The sequence below is a fragment of the Lithobates pipiens genome, unplaced genomic scaffold (assembly GCF_037356315.1).
Source record: "Lithobates pipiens isolate NorthernLeopardFrog02 unplaced genomic scaffold, aLitPip1_a1.2 Scaffold_19, whole genome shotgun sequence".
Classification (NCBI taxonomy): Eukaryota; Metazoa; Chordata; class Amphibia; order Anura; family Ranidae; genus Lithobates; species Lithobates pipiens.
In genome coordinates this window covers 410,393,590-410,414,879 of record NW_027507764.1, presented here as the reverse complement: position 1 = coordinate 410,414,879, position 21,290 = coordinate 410,393,590, and the positions used below count along the sequence as shown (strand labels likewise).

The 21,290-nt window shown below is 46.6% G+C and overlaps 1 protein-coding gene across 3 annotated transcripts in view; it reads left to right on the top strand.

The window, feature by feature from the left end:
• Positions 1 to 21,290, top strand: part of ARHGAP28 (Rho GTPase activating protein 28) — a 215,097-nt gene that overhangs the window by 19,586 nt on the left and 174,221 nt on the right. The window contains exon 1 of one of the 3 annotated variants that reach the window (XM_077492485.1): positions 13,664 to 13,992. The exons of 1 other annotated variant lie outside the window; for it this stretch is intronic. Coding sequence is in view for 1 of the 2 variants with exons in the window: in XM_077492482.1 (XP_077348608.1) it covers positions 13,760 to 13,992 (233 nt within the window). In the remaining variant the exon portion in view is untranslated. Of the gene's footprint in view, positions 1 to 13,663; positions 13,993 to 21,290 lie in introns of those variants that run through there. One more of the 3 variants, XM_077492482.1, reaches the window with a different exon arrangement.

The following is a 21,290-nucleotide window of genomic DNA, read 5'->3' as shown; positions in this document are numbered from 1 at the left end:
AATCTTCACACAAACCAAATAATATACACTTCTTGTGCTTTTTTTTTTTTACCAAAAATATGTAGCAGAATACATTTTGGCCTTCATTAATTAGTATTAATTAGTTCATTAAGAAATTAGATTTTTTATTTTTTTAAATTGTGGATATGTTTTAAAGTAGAAAGTAAAACTTTTTAATTTTGCGTTTTGCGCTTTTTTTGTTTACATCGCAAAAAAAAATAATGATCAAATACCATCAAAAGAAAGCTCTATTGGTGTGAGAATAAATTATATAAATGTTATTTGTGTACAGTGTTGCATGACCACGCAATCGCCAGTTAAATTTGCACAGTGCCGAATAGCAAAACTGTCCTGGTCATGAAAGGAGTGAAATCTTTTGGATTTAAGTGATTATATTGGATGGTCAAATGTAACTATTGTTTGTGTTATCATAATATTAATGTTATAAAAAGAAAGTGTCAATGCGCATCTTGTAGCAGGCAATTGAGGTGGCAAGGGACAACCTGCCTCTTGTGGTGGGCAAACGACATGGCAAGTGACAATCCACATCTGGTGACAGGCGACGTGGCAAGTGACAATCCGCATCTTGTAGCAGGCAAGTGAGGTGGCAAGTGACAATGCGCATCTTGTAGCAGGCAAGTGAGGTGGCAAGTGACAATGTGCATCTTGTAGCAGGCAAGTGACGTGGCAAGTGACAATGCTCATCTTGTAGCAGGCAAGTGAGGTGGCAAGTGACAATGCGCATCTTGTAGCAGGCAAGTGACGTGGCAAGTGACAATGCTCATCTTGTAGCAGGCAAGTGAGGTGTCAAGTGACAATGCTCATCTTGTAGCAGGCAAGTGAGGTGGCAAGTGACAATGCGCAGCTTGTAGCAGGCAAGTGAGGTGGCAAGTGACAATGCGCAGCTTGTAGCAGGCAATTGAGGTGGCAAGGGACAACCTGCACCTTGTGGCGGGCAAACGACATGGCAAGTGACAATCCACATCTGGTGACAGGCGACGTGGCAAGTGACAATGTGCATCTTGTAGCAGGCAAGTGAGGTGGCAAGTGACAATGTGCATCTTGTAGCAGGCAAGTGACGTGGCAAGTGACAATGCTCATCTTGTAGCAGGCAAGTGACAATCGGCACCTTGTGGCACGCAAGTGACAATCAGTACCTTGTGACAGGCAAGTGACAATCCACACCTTGTAGCAGGCAAATGTCGTGGCAAGTGACAATCTGCACCTTGTGGCAGGCAAGTGACAATCGGCACCTTGTGACAGCCAAGTGACAATCTGCACCTCGTGGGAGGAAAACGACATGGGAAGTAACAATACGCATTTTGTGGCAGGTAAGTGATGTGGCAAGTGACAATCTGCAACTTGTGGCAGGCAAATGACATGGCAAGTGACAATCCACATCTGGTGATAGGCGCTGTGGCAAGTGACAATCCGCAACTGAAGGCAGGTGAGGTGACAAGTGACAATCTGAATCTGATGGCAAGTAACATGGCAAGTGACACACTGCATCTGGTGGCAGGCGATGTGACAAGTGACACGCTCAGGGCTCCCACTGATTCTGCATTACGGTCAGTTGAACTATTTTACTTTATATTACAATGTAATAATAGAAATAATGCGGCACCATAACAACCATGGTGTCGGGATGATTGAAGCGCCAATACCAGCCATTTCCCTAATAAATTGCCCATAAAAAAAACATATTTTCTTGCAGTGCCCCTCCCGAGATTAGTCTCTGGATCTGCCCAAGTGACGCCACCGGGGCCGGGACAAGGGGTGGGCAGGAGGGCCGGCTGCCCCTGGCGCAATAGTTTATTACAGGGGTAGGGGGCACCCTGACCCTAACCCTTTTGAAAGGGGGAGCAGTTTGGCATCTTTGCCCTGGGCGCTGGATGACCTTGTCCCGGCACTGGACGCCACTGCTCCCCCCCGCCCCCCCAGTCTTCCTTTTGGGTTCAGTCTGTTTGGTTGCGTGAATGGCCGGACAATGATGACATCACTCCCGTGCAAAGTGGCGCTGTAAATTGACGCTAAGCTGTGCATGCGTGGCTCGGTGTACATCATCACTAACAGACAGGGAGAAGCAGTTATAACAGGAGAGGCCAATAGTGATGGCCGAACGGTTCGCCCGGCGGTCGTTTCGCGGCGAATTTCCGACATTCGCGGTCCGCACGTTCGAACGCCTTTTTCCGTCGTTCGCCGCGGCGGACTTACGTGTTTAATGTATACAAGAACTTTAACCTTTGGTGACACGTTTATCATGTGATACAGGACAGCCAATTGAGACATGACAGCACATGGACACTTGTACATTCCCCCTAACCTATAAATACACCCGATCCGGTGGCCATTTTACATTCTTTCTTCTGTTAAGATAGGGACAGGTTCCTGTGTGGAGTAGGGAGAGATAAACCACTAGCTATTTGGTACACAAAAGTTCTTTTCAGGACTGGTATAGGTGTTAGGTGTTGATAGGTTTGCTGTGCTGCTGATTCTTGCAGCAGCCTGAGTGTCTTTTGTTAGTTTAGAGAAAGGGAAAGGACGGTGTATGCTACAGGGACAGCCAGATTAGTCTTTCATCATCATCATCATCATCATCATCATTAGCTGTTACTATCAAGGTCCACAAAAGAGCTGTTCCAGTAACCACTAATCGTTCTCTTTTTTTGCCAATTTGTATAGGGACAGGAAGGAAGCAGTGTTGTCAGGCAGTGAGGGTAATTTTAAAGACTTGCTGTTATTATTAGTTCCACAAAGGTTCTTTTCAGGACTGGTATCAGTGGTACAGTAATAGGCTTGTACATGTATAATATTCTTTCTTCCAAATATAGAAAGGATATTATACTTGACTGCTGCCCTTCTGCTGCAGTCTGCTAAACATTCACAACTCACTTGTTCCACAAAAGTTCTTATAAGGACTGGTAACTTGGTATAGGGTGCTACGGTACATAGGCTTGAGTGCGGTACAGTCTGCTGTTCTGTAAGGACCGCTATCGGTCCACAATAGATAGGGTTGACGTGCACCACTGCTGACCGCTGCCCTATACTGCAGCAGTCCTTCAGCGGTATAGGGACTGACGTACAGTCTGCTAATCACTAACACACAACCTGCTTGTTCCACAAAAGTTCTTATAAGGACTGGTAACTTGGTATAGGGTGCTACGGTACATAGGCTTGAGTGCGGTACAGTCTGCTGTTCTGTAAGGACCGCTATCGGTCCACAATAGATAGGGTTGACGTGCACCACTGCTGACCGCTGCCCTATACTGCAGCAGTCCTTCAGCGGTATAGGGACTGACGTACAGTCTGCTAAACACTAATACACAACCTGCTTGGTCCACAAAAGTTCTTATAAGGACTGGTAACTTGGTATAGGGTGCTACGGTACATAGGCTTGAGTGCGGTACAGTCTGCTGTTCTGTAAGGACCGCTATCGGTCCACAATAGATAGGGTTGACGTGCACCACTGCTGACCGCTGCCCTATACTGCAGCAGTCCTTCAGCGGTATAGGGACTGACGTACAGTCTGCTAAACACTAATACACAACCTGCTTGGTCCACAAAAGTTCTTATAAGGACTGGTAACTTGGTATAGGGTGCTACGGTACATAGGCTTGAGTGCGGTACAGTCTGCTGTTCTGTAAGGACCGCTATCGGTCCACAATAGATAGGGTTGACGTGCACCACTGCTGACCGCTCACCTATACTGCAGCAGTCCTTCAGCGGTATAGGGACTGACGTACAGTCTGCTAATCACTAACACACAACCTGCTTGTTCCACAAAAGTTCTTATAAGGACTGGTAACTTGGTATAGGGTGCTACGGTACATAGGCTTGAGTGCGGTACAGTCTGCTGTTCTGTAAGGACCGCTATCGGTCCACAATAGATAGGGTTGACGTGCACCACTGCTGACCGCTGCCCTATACTGCAGCAGTCCTTCAGCGGTATAGGGACTGACGTACAGTCTGCTAAACACTAACACACAACCTGCTTGGTCCACAAAAGTTCTTATAAGGACTGGTAACTTGGTATAGGGTGCTACGGTACATAGGCTTGAGTGCGGTACAGTCTGCTGTTCTGTAAGGACCGCTATCGGTCCACAATAGATAGGGTTGACGTGCACCACTGCTGACCGCTGCCCTATACTGCAGCAGTCCTTCAGCGGTATAGGGACTGACGTACAGTCTGCTAAACACTAATACACAACCTGCTTGGTCCACAAAAGTTCTTATAAGGACTGGTAACTTGGTATAGGGTGCTACGGTACATAGGCTTGAGTGCGGTACAGTCTGCTGTTCTGTAAGGACCGCTATCGGTCCACAATAGATAGGGTTGACGTGCACCACTGCTGACCGCTCACCTATACTGCAGCAGTCCTTCAGCGGTATAGGGACTGACGTACAGTCTGCTAATCACTAACACACAACCTGCTTGTTCCACAAAAGTTCTTATAAGGACTGGTAACTTGGTATAGGGTGCTACGGTACATAGGCTTGAGTGCGGTACAGTCTGCTGTTCTGTAAGGACCGCTATCGGTCCACAATAGATAGGGTTGACGTGCACCACTGCTGACCGCTGCCCTATACTGCAGCAGTCCTTCAGCGGTATAGGGACTGACGTACAGTCTGCTAAACACTAACACACAACCTGCTTGGTCCACAAAAGTTCTTATAAGGACTGGTAACTTGGTATAGGGTGCTACGGTACATAGGCTTGAGTGCGGTACAGTCTGCTGTTCTGTAAGGACCGCTATCGGTCCACAATAGATAGGGTTGACGTGCACCACTGCTGACCGCTGCCCTATACTGCAGCAGTCCTTCAGCGGTATAGGGACTGACGTACAGTCTGCTAAACACTAATACACAACCTGCTTGGTCCACAAAAGTTCTTATAAGGACTGGTAACTTGGTATAGGGTGCTACGGTACATAGGCTTGAGTGCGGTACAGTCTGCTGTTCTGTAAGGACCGCTATCGGTCCACAATAGATAGGGTTGACGTGCACCACTGCTGACCGCTCACCTATACTGCAGCAGTCCTTCAGCGGTATAGGGACTGACGTACAGTCTGCTAATCACTAACACACAACCTGCTTGTTCCACAAAAGTTCTTATAAGGACTGGTAACTTGGTATAGGGTGCTACGGTACATAGGCTTGAGTGCGGTACAGTCTGCTGTTCTGTAAGGACCGCTATCGGTCCACAATAGATAGGGTTGACGTGCACCACTGCTGACCGCTGCCCTATACTGCAGCAGTCCTTCAGCGGTATAGGGACTGACGTACAGTCTGCTAAACACTAATACACAACCTGCTTGGTCCACAAAAGTTCTTATAAGGACTGGTAACTTGGTATAGGGTGCTACGGTACATAGGCTTGAGTGCGGTACAGTCTGCTGTTCTGTAAGGACCGCTATCGGTCCACAATAGATAGGGTTGACGTGCACCACTGCTGACCGCTGCCCTATACTGCAGCAGTCCTTCAGCGGTATAGGGACTGACGTACAGTCTGCTAAACACTAATACACAACCTGCTTGGTCCACAAAAGTTCTTATAAGGACTGGTAACTTGGTATAGGGTGCTACGGTACATAGGCTTGAGTGCGGTACAGTCTGCTGTTCTGTAAGGACCGCTATCGGTCCACAATAGATAGGGTTGACGTGCACCACTGCTGACCGCTGCCCTATACTGCAGCAGTCCTTCAGCGGTATAGGGACTGACGTACAGTCTGCTAAACACTAATACACAACCTGCTTGGTCCACAAAAGTTCTTATAAGGACTGGTAACTTGGTATAGGGTGCTACGGTACATAGGCTTGAGTGCGGTACAGTCTGCTGTTCTGTAAGGACCGCTATCGGTCCACAATAGATAGGGTTGACGTGCACCACTGCTGACCGCTCACCTATACTGCAGCAGTCCTTCAGCGGTATAGGGACTGACGTACAGTCTGCTAATCACTAACACACAACCTGCTTGTTCCACAAAAGTTCTTATAAGGACTGGTAACTTGGTATAGGGTGCTACGGTACATAGGCTTGAGTGCGGTACAGTCTGCTGTTCTGTAAGGACCGCTATCGGTCCACAATAGATAGGGTTGACGTGCACCACTGCTGACCGCTGCCCTATACTGCAGCAGTCCTTCAGCGGTATAGGGACTGACGTACAGTCTGCTAATCACTAACACACAACCTGCTTGTTCCACAAAAGTTCTTATAAGGACTGGTAACTTGGTATAGGGTGCTACGGTACATAGGCTTGAGTGCGGTACAGTCTGCTGTTCTGTAAGGACCGCTATCGGTCCACAATAGATAGGGTTGACGTGCACCACTGCTGACCGCTGCCCTATACTGCAGCAGTCCTTCAGCGGTATAGGGACTGACGTACAGTCTGCTAAACACTAATACACAACCTGCTTGGTCCACAAAAGTTCTTATAAGGACTGGTAACTTGGTATAGGGTGCTACGGTACATAGGCTTGAGTGCGGTACAGTCTGCTGTTCTGTAAGGACCGCTATCGGTCCACAATAGATAGGGTTGACGTGCACCACTGCTGACCGCTCACCTATACTGCAGCAGTCCTTCAGCGGTATAGGGACTGACGTACAGTCTGCTAATCACTAACACACAACCTGCTTGTTCCACAAAAGTTCTTATAAGGACTGGTAACTTGGTATAGGGTGCTACGGTACATAGGCTTGAGTGCGGTACAGTCTGCTGTTCTGTAAGGACCGCTATCGGTCCACAATAGATAGGGTTGACGTGCACCACTGCTGACCGCTGCCCTATACTGCAGCAGTCCTTCAGCGGTATAGGGACTGACGTACAGTCTGCTAAACACTAATACACAACCTGCTTGGTCCACAAAAGTTCTTATAAGGACTGGTAACTTGGTATAGGGTGCTACGGTACATAGGCTTGAGTGCGGTACAGTCTGCTGTTCTGTAAGGACCGCTATCGGTCCACAATAGATAGGGTTGACGTGCACCACTGCTGACCGCTGCCCTATACTGCAGCAGTCCTTCAGCGGTATAGGGACTGACGTACAGTCTGCTAAACACTAATACACAACCTGCTTGGTCCACAAAAGTTCTTATAAGGACTGGTAACTTGGTATAGGGTGCTACGGTACATAGGCTTGAGTGCGGTACAGTCTGCTGTTCTGTAAGGACCGCTATCGGTCCACAATAGATAGGGTTGACGTGCACCACTGCTGACCGCTGCCCTATACTGCAGCAGTCCTTCAGCGGTATAGGGACTGACGTACAGTCTGCTAAACACTAATACACAACCTGCTTGGTCCACAAAAGTTCTTATAAGGACTGGTAACTTGGTATAGGGTGCTACGGTACATAGGCTTGAGTGCGGTACAGTCTGCTGTTCTGTAAGGACCGCTATCGGTCCACAATAGATAGGGTTGACGTGCACCACTGCTGACCGCTCACCTATACTGCAGCAGTCCTTCAGCGGTATAGGGACTGACGTACAGTCTGCTAATCACTAACACACAACCTGCTTGTTCCACAAAAGTTCTTATAAGGACTGGTAACTTGGTATAGGGTGCTACGGTACATAGGCTTGAGTGCGGTACAGTCTGCTGTTCTGTAAGGACCGCTATCGGTCCACAATAGATAGGGTTGACGTGCACCACTGCTGACCGCTGCCCTATACTGCAGCAGTCCTTCAGCGGTATAGGGACTGACGTACAGTCTGCTAATCACTAACACACAACCTGCTTGTTCCACAAAAGTTCTTATAAGGACTGGTAACTTGGTATAGGGTGCTACGGTACATAGGCTTGAGTGCGGTACAGTCTGCTGTTCTGTAAGGACCGCTATCGGTCCACAATAGATAGGGTTGACGTGCACCACTGCTGACCGCTGCCCTATACTGCAGCAGTCCTTCAGCGGTATAGGGACTGACGTACAGTCTGCTAAACACTAATACACAACCTGCTTGGTCCACAAAAGTTCTTATAAGGACTGGTAACTTGGTATAGGGTGCTACGGTACATAGGCTTGAGTGCGGTACAGTCTGCTGTTCTGTAAGGACCGCTATCGGTCCACAATAGATAGGGTTGACGTGCACCACTGCTGACCGCTCACCTATACTGCAGCAGTCCTTCAGCGGTATAGGGACTGACGTACAGTCTGCTAATCACTAACACACAACCTGCTTGTTCCACAAAAGTTCTTATAAGGACTGGTAACTTGGTATAGGGTGCTACGGTACATAGGCTTGAGTGCGGTACAGTCTGCTGTTCTGTAAGGACCGCTATCGGTCCACAATAGATAGGGTTGACGTGCACCACTGCTGACCGCTCACCTATACTGCAGCAGTCCTTCAGCGGTATAGGGACTGACGTACAGTCTGCTAATCACTAACACACAACCTGCTTGTTCCACAAAAGTTCTTATAAGGACTGGTAACTTGGTATAGGGTGCTACGGTACATAGGCTTGAGTGCGGTACAGTCTGCTGTTCTGTAAGGACCGCTATCGGTCCACAATAGATAGGGTTGACGTGCACCACTGCTGACCGCTGCCCTATACTGCAGCAGTCCTTCAGCGGTATAGGGACTGACGTACAGTCTGCTAAACACTAATACACAACCTGCTTGGTCCACAAAAGTTCTTATAAGGACTGGTAACTTGGTATAGGGTGCTACGGTACATAGGCTTGAGTGCGGTACAGTCTGCTGTTCTGTAAGGACCGCTATCGGTCCACAATAGATAGGGTTGACGTGCACCACTGCTGACCGCTGCCCTATACTGCAGCAGTCCTTCAGCGGTATAGGGACTGACGTACAGTCTGCTAAACACTAATACACAACCTGCTTGGTCCACAAAAGTTCTTATAAGGACTGGTAACTTGGTATAGGGTGCTACGGTACATAGGCTTGAGTGCGGTACAGTCTGCTGTTCTGTAAGGACCGCTATAGGTCCACAATAGATAGGGTTGACGTGCACCACTGCTGACCGCTCACCTATACTGCAGCAGTCCTTCAGCGGTATAGGGACTAAGAGTTTTGTCACAGGGTCATTTAAAAAATGACATGCAGAGGAAGAGGCAGGCCCTTCCGCAGGGGTGGTAGGGGTAGGGCAGGAGCAACAGGCTTGAGCCAAAGTGGGAAGTTGCAGAAGGTGCGTTCAATTACTTTAAAGGATGCACCAGACTTGGTTGAGTGGCTCGCTCAGCCTTACTCTTCTGCACCCTCCTCATCCTCTCGATCTGCACCCTCTTCTTCACTCTCTGCTATGTGCACCCCCAAAGACACTACCACCAACAACACGACCACCACCACCACCACCACATACCTTCCGCTTGAGTCACTGGAATTATTTTCCGATCCATATCAAGAGGACATTTCTGATGCGCAGCCACTCTTGGTATTGGATCAGGAAGAGGAGGTAGCAACAAGCGCTACTCAGCAGTCTGACGCCAGTACCCAGATCAGCCCAAGGAGGAGGTTGGTCCCCGGTGTTGCTGCCTACTCTACTTATAGCGGTGGGGAAGGTGACGTTGATGATGACGTGTCTAGTGATGTCACGTGGGTGCCCACAAGAGAGGAAGAGGAGGGGAGTTCAGAGGGAGATATGGACCAGCAGATAGGGAGGAGAAGCAGCAATGACTTACATTGCACAGCAGGGACAAAGCAGACTGCAAATGTATCAGGAGCGAGTCATCGACCATGTACGGTCACATCTGGCGCTCCCAGGACACCGGCACATGGCTCCGCAGTGTGGGCTTTTTTTAACGTGTCCGCTGCTGACAATAGCGTTGCCATCTGCAATCTTTGCAGTCAACGCGTTAGTCGCGGTAAGCCCAATACTCACCTAGGGACGACCGCCTTAAGAAGGCACATGAGCAGCCATCACCGAGCCCAGTGGGAGCAACGGAACACACAAAGCCACACTGCAGGCTCTCACCGTCCAGCCTCGTCTTCTACTTCTCCTTCTCCTCTCTCCTCACAATTGTCCTCCACTCCACCTTCCATCACGCCAAGCTCACATTTTTCTGCAAAAAGGCAGGCTTCCGTGGGCCTAATGTTTGAGCGTAAAAAAATGATGACGCCGGATAACCCTCTTGCCCAACGGTTGGCGGCTGGCTTGTCAGAACTCATAGCCCGCCAACTACTGCCATATAAACTGGTGGACTCGGAGGCCTTTCGCAAATTTGTGGCCATTGGAACACCACAATGGAAGGTCCCAGGAAGGAAGTATTTCTCAGAGAAGGGCATCCCAGAGCTATATGGCCATGTTCAGCGGCAAGTGAATGTATCTCTGGCACACAGTGTCGGTGCCAAGATACATCTGACCACAGACACGTGGTCTAGCAAACACGGGCAGGGAAGGTATATCAGTTTTACTGCCCACTGGGTGAACCTTCTGACGGCCGTCAAGCATGTAACCCGTGGCACCCGTGTAGATTTGGTTTTACCGCCACGGATTGCATGCAGGCCTGACTCTTCTTCTCCTCCTCCTACTCCATCCTCCTCCCTCTCCTCCTCAGCTGCCTCCTCCTTTTCCGCTGCTAGCGTCTCTTCCACTGCACCGCCCAAGCTCCCCAGAACCTATTCCACATGCCAGGTGAGACGTTGCCATGCCGTGCTGCGTCTGTTGTGCCTGGAAGCAAAGAGCCACACTGGCCCGGCACTCCTTTCAGCTTTGCGTTCACAGGCAGATGAGTGGCTAACACCGCTCAATTTGACAGTTGGTAAAGTGGTGTGTGACAACGGTGCCAATCTGCTTAGCGCATTGAAACAGGGCAAAATCACGCACGTGCCGTGCATGGCACACGTCTTAAACTTGGTCGTGCAGCGATTCCTTGTCAAATACCCTGGGGTCCAGGACATCTTGCGGCAGGCAAGGAAAATCTCGGCCCATTTCAGAAGATCTTACACGGCCATGGCTCGCCTTGCTGACATTCAGCGGCGACACCATCTGCCGGTCAGACGTCTTATTTGCGATTGCCCGACGCGATGGAACTCAACCTTCTATATGCTTGATAGGCTGCTCCAGCAGAAACGTGCAGTTAACGTCTACCTGTATGAACTCTGCGAAAGAAACGGTTCTGGGGAGCTGGGTTTTTTTTCACCGCGCCAGTGGCTGCTCATGCGCGACACATGCAGACTTCTGCGGCCATTTGAGGAGATCACCAAACTGGTCAGTCGCAGCCATGGCGCCATCAGTGACATGGTACCTTATGCCTTCTTTCTGGAGCGTGCATTGCGTCGTGTCATTGATCAGGCTGTGGAGGAGCAGGAGCGGGAAGATGAGGAAGTCGCAATGCTGGATGAATTCCCAGGGGGGGCTACTCTATCTGAGACAAGTCAACAACAGGAGTCTGATGAGGAGTCAGAGGAGGATGGTGCCGGGGCGGATGAGCAGGAGCAAGAAGAGCATGCTTTAAACCTTTCTGGGATCCCTGTTGTGCGAGGATGGGGAGAGGAGAATGAAGAGGACGACATTATCCTGGATGATGAGCAGGAGCCAGGCCACCACACCGCTTCCACTTTAGTGCAAATGGGGGCCTTCATGCTCCAGTGTTTTAATAGGGACCCCCGTATAAAAAGCATGAGGGTCAAGGACCAGTACTGGGTGGCAACGTACTTAGACCCCCGGTACAAACACAAAATGGCGGAAATGTTACCGCCGTCGCAGAGGGCTGTCAGAATGCAGCACTTCCAGGCCTTGCTTCGAGAAATGCTGCATTCTGCTTTTGCGTGCGCTGGCAGAGGAGCAATTCCCACTCCCAGAGAAGGATTTGCGGGTACCAATCCAACAGCGCCTGCAAGAAGAGGCCGGTTTGAAGATGTGTTGGTGACTTCGGATATGAGGTCATTCTTTCAGCCGACCCATCGACAGGTGTCATCCGGATCCAGCATCAGGGAACGCCTAGACCGTCAGGTGTCCGACTACATTGGGTTAACGGCCGATGTGGACGCTCTGAGGAGTGATGAACCCCTAGACTACTGGGTGGGCAGGCTTGACCTCTGGCCAGAGCTTGCCCAATTTGCAATCGAACTGTTGGCTTGCCCCTCATCCAGTGTCCTGTCCGAAAGGACGTTCAGCGCAGCAGGGGGGATTGTGACCGATAAGCGTACTCGCCTAGCTCACCACAGTGTTAACTACCTCACATTTCTAAAAATGAATGAGGCATGGATCTCGGAGGAATTCAACACATGTGATCAGTAGACCATGTATATGTCTATAAACAATTTTTGGAATCAAGCACACAGACCTTCTTAATTCATTTGGCTCACTTCCCTGACCCAAAAAAGCACACCGTACTATATGCCCCTACCCTCCTCTTTGAAGAGGTTGAGCGGTGTCATATTTCTACTGGGGCTGCTTATTATGAGGGGTTCCCACCATCCCTGTGCTGTGCTGACTTCCTCCTGGGTGTTCTTATTATGAGGGGCTCCCACCATCCCTGTGCTGTGCTGACTTCCTCCTGGGGGTTCTTATTATGAGGGGATCACACCATCCCTGTGCTGTGCTGACTTCCTCCTGGGGCTGCTTACGGTGCTGCTGTCAGCGCTGTATGTCACGGAGCTGCTGTCAGCGCTGTATGTCACGGAGCTGCTGTCAGCGCTGTATGTCACGGAGCTGCTGTCAGCGCTGTATGTCACGGAGCTGCTGTCAGCGCTGTATGTCACGGAGCTGCTGTCAGCGCTGTATGTCACGGAGCTGCTGTCAGCGCTGTATGTCACGGAGCTGCTGTCAGCGCTGTATGTCACGGAGCTGCTGTCAGCGCTGTATGTCACGGAGCTGCTGTCAGCGCTGTATGTCACGGAGCTGCTGTCAGCGCTGTATGTCACGGTGCTGCTGTCAGCGCTGTATGTCACGGAGCTGCTGTCAGCGCTGTATGTCACGGAGCTGCTGTCAGTGCTGTATGTCACGGAGCTGCTGTCAGCGCTGTATGTCACGGAGCTGCTGTCAGCGCTGTATGTCACGGAGCTGCTGTCAGCGCTGTATGTCACGGTGCTGCTGTCAGCGCTGTATGTCACGGAGCTGCTGTCAGCGCTGTATGTCACGGAGCTGCTGTCAGCGCTGTATGTCACGGAGCTGCTGTCAGCGCTGTATGTCACGGAGCTGCTGTCAGCGCTGTATGTCACGGAGCTGCTGTCAGCGCTGTATGTCACGGTGCTGATGTCAGTGCTCTGTATTACGGTGCTGCTGTCAGTGCTCTGTATCTCCTGCACCCTCTTGTTTGCCTACCCTGGTCCCTGACCTTCCCTCTCCTCCATTGCCTTCATTAGCTCCATAGTCCTGAATTGTCAGAACAATTTCCCAAATAAAAAAAAAATGCTTGTAGTTATCGATCCCAAATTCACCTCATACATGTATTATGCTATTGTCCAGGTGGTGGGACTACGTGCTACCCCCTAATAATTACCCCGTGGCCGCAAATTCGACCTAAAGGTTTGCGAAATTCGCCTCCCATTGAAGTCAATGGAGCCCGCGGCGAACGGTCGTTTTCGCGAACGTTTGTGTCCGTTCGCGTTTCGCGTTCGCGAAACGTCCCGTCGGAAGTTCGTCCATCACTAGAGGCCAATAGAATGTCTTCTATCATCCAAATCCAACCTGTCAGCTTTTATTTATTTTTAGGCTCAATTCCGCTTTAAGAGAATTGGTCATTGCGGGTGAAAAGCAACCCACACAGGAGACATGAATGAGGAGTGAGAAAAGAAAAGGGTGAAAGTCCCGGGGTGTATGGGGAGCTGTCATATGCTGTCCTCCAAGTGACAGGACACCCTCCATGCAGTCGGAGGAGCTCAGACACTGGCTGGCTGAGGGGTGGGCGGTGTTTCCTCCTGTCCTGCTCTCACCCCATTCTCATCACAAAGGGCTGCGGCCGGGAGGGAGGAAGCCATGCTCCGGGACTCCGGCTACAATGGAGATCAATGATTCCACCAGTGTGGTCCTTACAGGGTACCATTCATACACCCCACCCCGGACCATGGCGGAGGACAACCTACTCACCTCCATCAGGTAAGTCCTGAGCACCGCTCACTATGGGATCCCTCCGGAGATCTGCGCTCATTGGGAAACCATCTATCCATCCTGGACACATAGATTGTCAGCTCCTGTGCTGTCTTCAGGATCAGTTGTCTGGGGCCCCAGAGTCCAGGGGGGGCCCTTGGGGGTGTTTAAAGTTCTGCATTTCAGCGATCTTCATACAAGTAGACTTTTCTAAACTTTAGACTTCTCTCTAGCAGCCTTTGATTGCTCCTCTACAGCTACATTCACACCAGTCTGCATGGGGAAATGCAGCGTTTTACTGGGTATTCATGGGATGCAGAATTTTACAGCGTACTCATTGTTTTACTGCGCATGCAGCGTTTTACTGGGTGCTCATCGCTTTACTGCGCATTCAGCGTTTTACTGGGTACTCATCGCTTTACTGCGCATTCAGTGTTTTACTGCGCATTCATCATTTTACTGGGTACTCATCGCTTTACTGCGCATTCAGTGTTTTACTGGGTACTCATCGCTGTACTGCGCATTCATCGGTTTACTGTACATGCAGCGTTTTACTGTGCATTCATCGTTTTACTGCACATTCATTGTTTTACTGCACATTTAGCGTTTTACTGGGTACTCATCGTTTTACTGTGCATTCATCGGTTTACTGTACATGCAGCGTTTTTACTGCGCATTCATCGTTTTACTGCGCATTCATCTTTTTACTGCGCATGCATCGCTTTACTGCGCATTCAGCGTTTTACTGGGTACTCATTGTTTTAATGTGCATTCAGCGTTTTACTGTGTACTCATCGTTTTATTGGGTACTCATCATTTTACTGGGTACTCATTGTTTTACTGCACATGCAGAATTTTATTGGGTACTCAGCGTTTTACTGCGCATTCAACTTTTTACTGGGTTCTCATCGTTTTACTGCGCATTCAGCATTTTACCGCACATTCAGCGTTTTACTGGGTACTCATCGTTTTACTGCGCATTCATCGTTTTACTGGGTATTCATCGTTTTACTGGGTACTCATTGTTTTACTGCGCATGCATCGTTTTACTGGGTACTCAGCGTTTTACTGCGTATTCAGCATTTTACTGCGCATGCATCGTTTTACTGGGTACTCATCGATTTACTGCGCATTCAGCGTTTTACTGGGTACTTATCATTTTACTGCGCATGCAGCCTTTTACTGGGTACTCATCGTTTTACTGCGCATTCAGCATTTCATTGGGTACTCATCGTTTTACTGCGCATGCAGCATTTTACAGGATACTTAGCGTTTTACTGCTCATGCAGAGTTTTACTGCGTACTCAACATTTTACTGCTCATGCAGCGTTTTACTGCTCATGCAGCATTTTACTGCGTACTCAGCGTTTTACTGCACATGCAGCATTTTACTGCGTACTCAGCGTTTTACTGCACATGCAGCATTTTACTGCGTACTCAGCGTTTTACTGTGCATGCAGCATTTTACTGGGTCGTTTTAATTCATACTCAGTGCTTTACTGTGTATTCATAATTTTACCTTGCGGGCTAGCGCATTCCCGAATCTGTTTCAGCGCATCGTGCTGCTTTTTTTTTTCTTTTTTGCAGTGACATGCGATGCCATCCAGTGCGATGCAGAAAAATGTGCACATGCTTCATTTTCCACACTCCACCGCACATCGCACCAGTATTGTGGTTTAAACAGGACACATAGAAGACAATTGTTTTCTGGGTTCCCCCGATGGTGACCTGCGTTTATCTGGCGCAGAAAGGTCACGGCACAAAGTGAGAATGAGCCCTTAGGTTAGGTTCACAATTGAGCTTCTTGAAGCATTTTTTCATGTGTACTCTCATTTTTGGGCTTGAGCGTTTTGTTTTAGCCAATGGAAAGCTAGTTGCTAGCAGAGCGAGAGGCAAGACATTGTGTGAAAAATGCACATTACTTGAGTATTTCAGGTATTTTTCAGGCACCCCATTGAAGCCCAATGGCCCGAACACACGATCAGAAAACTACTTTCGAAGGGATCGTACGATAATCTGATCCTTAGTACAGAGCTTTTGAGAGTCAATCACGACAATTTTTTGCGAAATTATCCAATAGGACAGAAAATGTACAAAAACTTCCTGCAGAAATGTTATACAAACTCAAGTCAGAAAGAAAATATTTGTGTATGCTGACCTTGTATAGATAACAAACAAGTGCTGATGATTGTTTAAATAGATCAGCAGTCTTTAAGGCACCTTCACATGACAAGCCATCGGTTAGCGCACACACGTTACATTGCTTTCATTCTAATGAGTTGTAAGGTGTTGGCTTTTTTTGTCTTGTCTTATTTGCCTAGCAGTATGTTGCGTTTATGTGCGTTTTTGAGCGTTTGTATGCATTTGAACTTGTTGCGTTGTGGTATAAACAGGACACAATAGGTCAAACACATGCGCTGTAGAGCAGTGGTTGGTGTCAGTAGGGATGAGATTGGTGTCAGCAGTTTTTTGTTTTTATTATTTATTAAACAAAATATTTTTATTTTTTATAACATTCTTTTTTTATTTTTTTTTATTTGTTTTACAATTTGTTAGGAGCCCTATTGAGGGGCTTTGGGGAAATAGCAGAGAAAGGGAATGGGGACAGAGATTCCCCAGTCCCTTTCTCTGTAGCAGCAGGGGAATCTGTGTCGCACAGGGTGATTAGGTTGTGCCCAGGCACATCCAGCACACCCTGTGCGCACACATAAAAGATGATGACCTGCATGTTTCCCATACAGAAAGGGCAGCGCACAAAGTGAGAATGAGCCCTTCGCCTAGGTTCACACTTTAACTTCTTGAAGCATTTTTTTTTATGTGCACTCACATTTTTGAGCTTGAGCATTTTATTTTAGCCAATGGAAAGATAGTTACTCAAAAAAGTAGTGTATGCTGTACTTTTTTTTTTGCAGCTCTGGGCAAATACAACACAAAGGCGCTGGTGTGAATTGCATTTATCTGGTGTAAATATAGAATAATGCCCCGTACACACAAGCGGATTTTCCATCGGAACAACTCCGCTCAAGCTTGTCTTGCATACACACGGTCACACAAAAGTTCTCGGAACTTTCGACCATCAAGAACGCGGTGATGTACAACACTACAACAAGCCGAGAAAATTAAGTTCAACGCTTCCGAGCGTGTGTCGAATTGTTTCCGAGCATGTGTAGGAATTTTGCACTTTGGAATTTATACAGACGGTCGGAATTTCCGATCGGAACTTTTTCTGGACGAAAAATAGAGAACCTGCTCTCAATCATTTGCTGGCTGGAATTCTGCCAACATCTGCCGATGGAGGATACACACGGTCGGAATTTCTGACCAAAAGAAAGGAAGAGGAAAAAATAAATAAAAATGAGCAGTCTGCCAAGAATCACAACATTCTTTAGCAGTGGAACTTAAATATGCACATTGTAACAATTTGTTCTTTAGATGTAAGGAATACACTTTGGTGTGTAAATTAGGGAAGTTTAACCACTTAAACACTAAACCTTTTTCTGACATTAGTTGGTTTAAGTTAAAATATATATATATTTTTTTGCTAGAAAATTACTTAGAACACCAAATATATATATATATATATATATATATATACACACACATATATATATATATATATATATATATATATATATATATATATATATATATACACACACACGCATATATATATATATATATATATATATATATATATATACATACATACATACACACTACCCATATATATATATTATTAGAGACCCTAGAGAATAAAATGGTGGTTGTTGCAATATTTTATGTTACACTGTATTTTTACAGCAGTCTTTGAAATGCAATTTTTTGGGCAAAAAATAACACTTTAATAAATAATAATAAAAAAAAAAAAAAAAAAAAAACAACCAGTAAAGTTAGCCCAATTTTTTTTTATATAATGTGAAAGATTTTATGCAGTGAGAACCATGAGAGAATCGTGATATTTTTATTCTAAGCAAAAAACATTGTTATAGTCTCATTTTGGCCAGAATTGTGCAGCTCTAGTTCACGTCAGTGCGGCTTTGAAGTCATGCTACTTCAAAGCCGACTATTCAGTGGCTTGCTGATATTCTCTGCCGCTTCATTTGACAGATGTCAATGCACGTCACAATGAAGTTGCACAGAAATAATGCACACACCTTTTTGAAAGTCGCTGTGCCCTTTAGTAGCACCGATTTGAATGGTTCCATTGCCACAAATTAGGTGCGACTTGTCATGCGACTTTGGACTGTCAAGTCGCACTGGTGTGAACCAGTAGTTGAAATCAAAACAGAATTCTAGAAAATATCTGATTTCTTGTACAACCCGACACTCTGGGCAGTTAGGGTGGAAATGGTGCCGCTATTGACTTTAACATATTAATAAATATACATTGGAAGTTACTTTTATTTCCATCACATTTTAGAATAGTCTTGGATAAGTAAAGCAGGTCGCAGACTGTGGCTATAGAAATCTTGTGTAATGATGATAGTAAGCATGTTGAGGTTGTAGGAGCGCTCAGAACTGAACATTTAAAATAACGGTGGTATGGCAGGGAGTCATATTTTCCAGGACTGTGCTGACTGCGCCACTAATCCCATAGAGGACAGCTGCCAAGTCTCAATTTTTAGCTTCATTTAGTCTCTAAAAGCTGTAATTTAGAACAATATGCTGCACTGCAACATCACACAAATCTCACATATTCCAAATGGGAAATCTGCCAATGGGGCACTGGTTCTGGTGACAACCAGGGACTTCCTCTCACTTCCTGTTTTGGCTATGGGACAGGAAGTGAAGGGAAATCTCCCCAATGGTGAAAAAAAAACTGACAGGAGTTATAATCCTCCCCTACTCTTTCAAAATGTAAAGAATGTGGCTTTAGTCCGGTTTATTTTAGTTTTGTTTTATTTGTACTTTAAGTTTTGACCTGCTAACTAATGCAAGTTGCACTCAATGACCCAATCAGGTTAAAGCTGGCAATACACGAAACTGATTGCACACTCTTTCTATAATCTGCTTTAAGCTCCCCACACACGTTACAATCTGATTGTACAATCTCCTTTAGGTCTGCCAACAACTATGTATGTATGTAATGGTGGCCATACATGCTTAAGCTGGCCATACACCTATAGATTATCTGCAGATTTTCTATGGTTAGAAAAAGTGGGAAGTTCCTCCATCCACACAGTTTAGTGAACATGGAGAAATCTGTTGCACTTTTTCCATCTAACCATAGAAAATCTACAGATAATCTATAGGTGTATGGCCAGCTTTAGATAAATGATTGATTTATTTTCCAATTGATCCCTCTCAATAGGAATAACCAATCTACAGTGGACATCCCATTCTATCGATATGCCACAGATAGGGAAATGGATTTGGATTGACAGTTAGGCCCTCATTCCTGCTATGCGATTTTGACAGAATGACTTTCTACATGTCATAAAAGCTCATTTACGTGAATGTGCTGCCTTATGCACGTTGGTCACCAAAAAAATTATCTCCTGCTCCTTTTCAGTGGACAACCTTCACGCCATTTTTAAAGATGCGTTTTTCTGTAATTGCTGTGCGATCCTGATGCTGTACAGAATCGCATGGTGTTTAGGATGCCATTGAAGGATATTGGTACTCAAACGCACACCACGCATTGTGCTGCGATTGGCATGCAATTTGGAATCACAGGCAGAATTGTGCCGATTCTACCCACTCATTCCATATTGAAGAGTGCCAATACAGCCTTGAGATACAATCGTAACTTACGATCCTAAATTATCAATCACATCTCTGTTTCCACTGTGTAATCTCATGACCTGATCAATCCAAATACAATCATATTCATAAGCAATGTACCTTGGTGTTGTCGACTGATGTGAAACAATTCTGCCATTGCTGATTGATTCAATTTGATTGAATTCGACCAAGATTGATACATGTGATATGTTCAGCTCGCTGGAAGCTCTGGAAGATGTTGCTGTACTAACATTGCGATTTTAGTACAGCAATCTTCCTGCGGAGCTATTGTGTTTTTGACGAGGGGACGCCCCCCTGTCAGCATACACCAGTCAGCACTCTCAGCCATTGGCTGCAATCGCTCATTGGATGTCAATTGACTGCTGGTTTTCCAGTCATCTCAGAGATCAGCTTCTGTCAGATAAGGACCTGTACACACAGGCCAAATATCAGCTGGAATCTACTGTATCGGTTGATTTTGTCCAATATTTTCCTCCCCATGTGTATGGGGCCTAAGTCAATTGGAAAGAAAGTTGGCTTTTCAGTTGTATGCAGATTCAATTGTTTTGATTGAATAACGTATCAATTGGATTTAAGAAATCTAAGCGCGTATAGCCACCATATGCCTGATTGGATACAAATTGGATGGTTTATGTAGGTCCTCGTTATGCAGTTTTGATAAATCTAAAGTTGGCTCTCCAAAGATTGTATGGTCAGCTGCAATGTGCATGGTGACCCTAAAGTTACCAATCCTTTTTAACCACTTCAGCTCCGGAAGATTTAACCCTTCCCTGACCAGACCATTTGCGTCGCTGTACCCAAATAAAATTGATGTCCTTTTTTTCCCCACAAATAGAGCTTTCTTTTGATGGTAAATGCTCATCTCTGCGTTTTTTTATTCTTTGCGCTATAAACTAAAAATGACCACCAATAAAAAAATAAATAAAAAAAAACAATATTTTTTATTTTCTGCTATAAAAACATATCCAATACAAATTAAAAAAAATCCAATGTCTTAATTAATTTAGGCCAATATGTATTCTGCTACATATTTTTGGTAACAAAAATCCCAACAAGTGTATATTGATTGGTTTGCGCAAAAGTTATAGTGTCTACAAACTATGGGATATATTTATGGAATATTTGTTTTTACTAGTAATGGTGGCGATCAGCGACTTATCGCAGGACTGCGATATTGTGGCGAACAAATCGGACACCTAACTGACACTTTTTTGGGGACCGGTGACACAAATACAGTGATCAGCGCTAAAAAATATGCACTGCCACTGTACTAATGACACTGGCTGGGAAGGGGTTAACCTCAGGGAAGATGAAAGGGTTAACCGTGTGCCTAGCTGGTGTTTTACTGTAGTGCTGGAGATGGTTTTACAAGGGGAAGGCATGCTGTCCTTACTGACAGAATGGTGATCTGCCTGTGTACCAAACGATCATGTGTGCCTGTGGACATCAAGTCCACAGGACCCTCTGATCGGTTTCCGCTGTGTAGAATCACAGCGGGAGCGAGCTGCCAGCGGTGCACGCTCGTGCCTGCTACCCAAAGGTGCAGGATCACCTAGACATAC